We start from the raw sequence: 5,941 nt of genomic DNA, 5'->3' as shown, positions 1-5,941 counted from the left end.
TATTCCGATCCTTGAAATCCAAGTAGAAGGAAATAACAACAATCAAGGCATAGGTGGAACCATGCAATCACATATTTCCGAAACTCTGATTCAGACAAAGATATCCCAAAGCTTACAAGCAATAATGAGCTGGCTATTATCACTTCTGCGCCACCTTTTGGGGTCTAGCAAAATGTTCAAAAGAAAAAAAGACAAAAAAGAAAAGTCCAGTTTAACTGGCAACCTGTAATTTTATTTTTATTTTTATTTTCTATTCTTTGATAGCTTTGCTACTTTGTATGTATCATGCACACAAGTGGTAAGGGACAATCTGTAAGTATTTGAATGTATCTACTAAATGTAAGTTTTCATTTTTTTAATAGAAAGTTACTAATTTTTCTTTCCGAAAAAATATATTTAACTGATGTTATTATAATTTTCGATGTGATATAATCATTTGCAAACCATTTCGGATATGTTTAGCTAGAACTCAAATAGAAATGGATGATGATCACTATTATTATGGGTTAAAATTATAAGGAGACAATTTTTCATTTTATTTATACAAGTTATACTTATCTTCTACCAGATATAATAGTTGGCCAACTATGTCAAGCAAGTTTAAGCAAGATTTGAATTAAATCAATCTCTTGACTGCTCTGGCTGGATTAAAACTATACAGAAACATAATTTTCCATTATATTTATACAAGTCAAACGTATCTATAACTAAATATAATAGCTAGCTAACTATATCAAGTAAATCTAATCAAGATTTAAATCAAATTTAAGTAGAAATTTTCGAATTTGAAACTAAGTGGCGAGCATTTACCCCATCAACTCCAATCGTTCAGAGAGGCTATAAAACTTTAGAGGGAAATAAAAATTCATCACATTTATACCAGTCAAACTTATCCTTTAATCGTGTGGGAAAAGTTTCACTGGTAGTCCTTTGGCAGGAGCAGGCATAGGGTCCACGGTGACCTTCTCGCTCGGATCCACCAAATTCCACTTAAAGGTTTTCACGACATAATGCAGAAAAACCAGTATTACCATTCGAGCAAACTCGTTACCAGGGCACATTCGTGGTCCTCCTCCAAATGGAACAAACGTGTAGGGAGAAGGCCCCTCTCCTTCGAATCTCGAAGGATCGAATTTATCTGGATTGCTGAAATACTCAGATTTTCTGTTGGTGGAATTCACTGTCCAATGAATCTGCATATGCCCAAAAACAGTAAGAGTTTTTCTATAATCTTTCACAAGGAGAGAGACAGAGTGTGATGGGGCTCACCTTCCACCCTTTAGGGATTGTGAATCCGCCATATTTGAAGTCTTTGATGGCCGTACGAAAACCTCCGCCTACAGGAGGCTGCAGTCGAAGCGCTTCCTGTGCAACTCGCCATGAATACTTCATTCTTTGGAGGTCCCCCCACTCTAGAAGTTGCCCGGCCTCCTTTGTAGCTGAGATCTCCAACTGCTCTGCAATTATCAGATAGTAATAACTAATACAACTTTTAAATTTATTTATCCCCATATCCTCATAGTTCTGTCATTTGGATACCAAATGATATAATTGCTTGGAAAGCCATGAATCCGTTGATTATATTGTGTAATTGCAGGAGGATGATGCATATCAGAGTGCAGATAGGTTTGTCCCTGTGTTGTATTCCATGCATCTAATATATTGTATAGATTCAATACCAGTATTGACTCCACCATCTATTATACATATGTCAGCCATTTCTGTGAATTAGAGTCTAGAGAGAAGCATTTCGGGAGGTTTTCAATCTGAAGGTAAACCCTGAGTTTAGATGGGTTTGAGTTAACATATAGATAAAATTTATTTTTGTATCAAAGAACCTTGCTTTTAAGTTAGAAATTTGATTAAAATTAAGGAAAATTTTTAGGCATTTCAAAGTTTCTCTAGGAAACTAATTCAATTTATGGTGGAACTATGAGTTTGGAGATTTTGCCCCATTTTAAATATACCCCAAATTTAGTTTAGGGTGGAATTATGAGTTTGGAGATTCTACCCAATTTTAAATCTACCACAACCCTTGAGAAAAGATCAAAGTTAATATTCTAATCCAATGACAGATCCTCCAAAATTGATCAACACTCTGTATCCATGAGAACTTGGCCAACCTTAAGCATCAGATAGACTTGACATTACTGCTTGTCCTGCCCATCCTGAAATCTTCACATTTTGAAGAGTTTTAGATTAAAAAACATGTTACATCAAAATTTCAGGATAGAGAGGCATCAATTGCAAGTCTGAGAACATGGCCAACCTTGAGCATCAGATGGACTTGACATTAGTGCTAGTCCTGCCCATCCTGAAATATTCACATTTTGAAGAGTTTCAGATAAAAAGAACATGTTACATCAAAGTTTCAGGATAGAGAGGCATCAATTGCAAGTCTGTCTGGTGCTTCAGGGTCACTTGAGAACTCTGACATTAATTGCAAGTATGTCTGGTGCTTCATGTTCACTTGGGAACACAATTTTTAATATTTAGTGATGCGGAGCATCCTTGCTAACTGATTTCTCCCACGTTCAGTAACCTAATGCTTCCACATTTCGCAGTTCCTGTCATTCTGTTCAGTACTTTTAGACTTGGTGTTCTGTTACATATGCTTTGTTTCATAGGAGCCCTTAGTGATATTTGAGGGGAAGATCAGAGATATTCGAGGGGGAGATTAGAGGCTAGGCTGGCATTTAAAAGAGAGGGAGGGAGGGAAAATATCAAGCATTAATAAGTTAATGATTGGTTATTTTTATATCTTGTTTTTTATATTACTTTATTTTTATCTAATTGACAAGATATAAAGACAATAAGAAAATCATTGACTTACTATATAATGCTTAATATTTACAGAAATCGAAGCAAATGGATTTTTTTCCTTAGATTCCTAGAGGAAAAAATTGGGGCTGTGTCCGAAGTTGATATCTAGAGGCGTGCCCTATTTCTGATGTGGGTTACTCTGTAGCAGTTCCTTGTATATAATAAGCAATTTTTGACCTTTTATGCGAATGAATTGGTTTTAGATGCTGATGAATTTAATAGTGTCTTGTACTTTCATAAGGATATTTTCTGGGTGTCATGGATGAAATTTTAGGTGAATGAATTTGTTTTGTTGTTAAATTTTAAAGTTGCCATTTTCAGTTTTATGAATGCATTGCAGCAGAGGGGAATGCATTGAGGCAGATTCAGAGACAGAGAGAAGTTTGATACAAAATTATAATTTTCTTCTTGAGGTTTTCAGAGTACAAGAAGTGATTTTGGGATATTGGAAACGGAAAGCCATTTTTTAAAAAGAAAATCGATAAACCTGCCACTTTTTTCACCGAAAAGAAAAACATCAACATCTTGACGTGGGGGCTCCCATGTTCTTAAGATAACTCTGATTTTTGTTTTTGTTTTTGTTACCTATAGAGCCCTCAGAGCAGGCAGCAAACTACTAGACATTATATGAAAAGAGGGTAATATTTGGACATACCGTTGAGAACTCCTTGGTAGCAGCGAGGGTTCTCTGCCAGGAATTTAATAAGCCCAGTCAAGCCAGAGTTTGTTGTGCCATGACCTGCTATTAAGAGCATGAGGATGTTATCCTTAATCTCGTCATGTGTGAGAGATTCACCTTGCTCGTCAACATTCGAGAGTAGGAAGGATAACAGATCTTGCTCGGGAGAAACTTTTCTCTCCTCCAATGCAATTTTTCTCTCATGAATGATGTCTTCAAGTTGTTCACGGATGGCATTGGCTCCATGTTTGGCTCTGTTAAATCTTGTACCGGGCAGATCTATTGGAATCTGAAGCATTCCTTTCAGCAGCAACATGAAATTACATAGAAGCCTGGCTTGGTCGTCGTGATCGTTTATGCTGGCAAACAAGTCACAAGCCAGGGAGAAGGTGTATTGTTTGATGAGCGGAAAAACCATAACTTCGTCCCTGCCGATCCAGTGTTCAGCCAGGTGACATCTGGTGATCGAATCCGCTCGGCCCACGAATTTCTGCAGAGTCTCCGGCCTGAGGAACGTCATGAGCATTCTCTTCAATCTCTTGGCATCGTCTCCACTGGCATTAAGCAAACTAGTTCCGAAAAGCTTTCCCACTGATCTCGGCCATGTGCTGACTACCAGTTTGTTCTCGTTGGCAAACAGGAAGCGGTTGTCATCGGGACTGTAAAATACAATGGTTGGTTCGCAGAAAATGGAAGTTGTGAACGGACTTCCATATTTCTGCGTTCGATTGTCATAAAGTTCACGGAGATTGAGCTTCCAATAACATCCCAGGAATTGAAATATCTCACCAATGAAATCCCATGCGAAGGCTCCAGGTGGAATTCCCGGCGAAGCCCTTCTGCGTTTGTTGACGAAAAAACAGAAGACAAGGATCCCAGCCAGAAGAAATGTAAGAAATGCTGTGAGAAGTGCTGCCATATCAAGTTGTTGGGTATTCACCGATACGCCTCCATTCCAAACCTTAGGCATATTCACAACATCTGAACTAACAGCAGAACCCCAAGCCCTGCGGAAATTATAAAAATTATAAACGTTTCACACACTTCTAACGCTTCTTCTCTCATTAGTTAACCAGACACCATAAAACAAACTACAGCCACAAAATTCTATTACTTCTTCTATCTTTCATTAACCAAACAATAAAATGAACTACAGCCAGAGACTTCTATTACTTCTTCCATCATTAATTGACCAGACACATTAAAATGAACTACACCACAGACTTCTATTACAACCCCATACGCTTAAACCACATCTAATGTTCACCTTATGAAGCAAATGAAGTCATTATTTCAATGCCATGTTATCAACCAAATGGAGCCCATAAAATGAACCACGGCCACATACCTTTCGACCATGTATAATGTTCACGCGTTGTCCATTGAGGCTCAAATTTAGTTTGAATGGTTATTTTAAAAAACATGATTTGATTGGATTTCTTTTTATTTAATAATTTTTTTTAATCCGGTGGAAGTAGATTCAGCAATCGTAGTCACTCAAAATTTTGAAACTTAACAATGGTAACCAGTATTTCTAAAAATTTCTCCAAAATTTTATAAAAAATCATACCAAAATTTCCATTATTTTTTAAGCAAAAATTCACCTATTAAACTATAGGTAATGTTCACCATCTTCATCAGATACTACCTAACTTAGTTCCATTTGACAATCTATGTTCATTAAGATTATTCTTCCACCCATTTATCTTTAGTGTGTGCATCCATGATTATGAGATAAAAGAGTGTGTTTCTTTCTTGGTTAAAAAAGACATTAATTTATTTAATTTTTAAATTGATTTGAAGGTTTTGGTTTGTTTTTTTACATGTAAGTTGTCTATATTGAAGTTACTCTCAATGCTTAATAGAAAAATGATTCACTGAATTATAAGACGTTGTCACCAGGATTATGCGTAAGGTTTAGTGAAACCCCAACATCTTATAAGACAACTCTTATCCCCACAATTAATTCACACACTCAACTTGTGATAAACAAAGTTCATAAACATAATAGAATACTCAAAGTATCTAGTATATGTAAATATTCATGATAGAACAAAAATATATTATATAAGAATTATACGAAAGATATGATGTGATGATATTACAAATGAGGGCCCACTTATATACTTAGGTAGGCACATGCCTATTCATAAACTAATTACTATTTAATTTACTATTCTTTATTATTATTTATCTTATTTTTATATAAATTATATTCATTACATTGCTTTCTTCTTCAAAAAACTTTGTCCTCAAAGCTTATTGTTGACAATATGTCCACATCCTTTACAAATTCTTGGGGTTGTCATCTTCGTTGATACAAGATGGTAGGATCCTCTGATAAACAAAATTGTTGCACTCAAAAGGGATATGACCATCCTAAACTAATCTTTTGTGGAATCTTGCGGTTACCTCATACTTCGTATGAATTTTTATCAC

At 35.9% G+C, this 5,941-nt stretch overlaps 1 protein-coding gene across 1 annotated transcript; it reads right to left on the bottom strand.

The window, feature by feature from the left end:
• Positions 1–644: 644 nt before the first annotated feature.
• LOC149163751 (cytochrome P450 716B1-like) lies at positions 645–4,765 on the bottom strand. Its single transcript, XM_089431849.1, has 3 exons — positions 3,479–4,765; positions 1,270–1,457; positions 645–1,193 (listed from the first exon to the last, which is right to left on the bottom strand). Exons 1-3 carry the CDS (start codon positions 4,470–4,472, stop codon positions 897–899), a joined length of 1,479 nt encoding a protein of 492 aa, XP_089287975.1. The 5' UTR covers positions 4,473–4,765; the 3' UTR covers positions 645–896.
• Between the last annotated feature and the right edge of the window lie 1,176 nt (positions 4,766–5,941).

Source organism: Pinus tabuliformis, chromosome 5_1 (assembly GCF_031772625.1).
Source record: "Pinus tabuliformis cultivar Carrire ecotype Pingquan chromosome 5_1, CPIR1, whole genome shotgun sequence".
NCBI lineage: Eukaryota > Viridiplantae > Streptophyta > Pinopsida > Pinales > Pinaceae > Pinus > Pinus tabuliformis.
The sequence above is the reverse complement of the archived record's forward strand: the minus strand, read 5'-3'. Positions and strand labels throughout refer to the sequence as shown.

What these genes read in the sequence shown, in the direction of transcription:
- LOC149163751 (XM_089431849.1), bottom strand. Translation starts at nt 4,472, where the DNA reads ATGCCTAAGGTTTGGAATGGAGGCGTATCGGTGAATACCCAACAACTT. An exon ending in CTACCAAGGAGTTCTCAACG is followed by an intron (nt 1,458 to 3,478) that starts GTATGTCCAAAT and finishes TGATAATTGCAG; the next exon opens with AGCAGTTGGAGATCTCAGCT. An exon ending in CAATCCCTAAAGGGTGGAAG is followed by an intron (nt 1,194 to 1,269) that starts GTGAGCCCCATC and finishes GGGCATATGCAG; the next exon opens with ATTCATTGGACAGTGAATTC.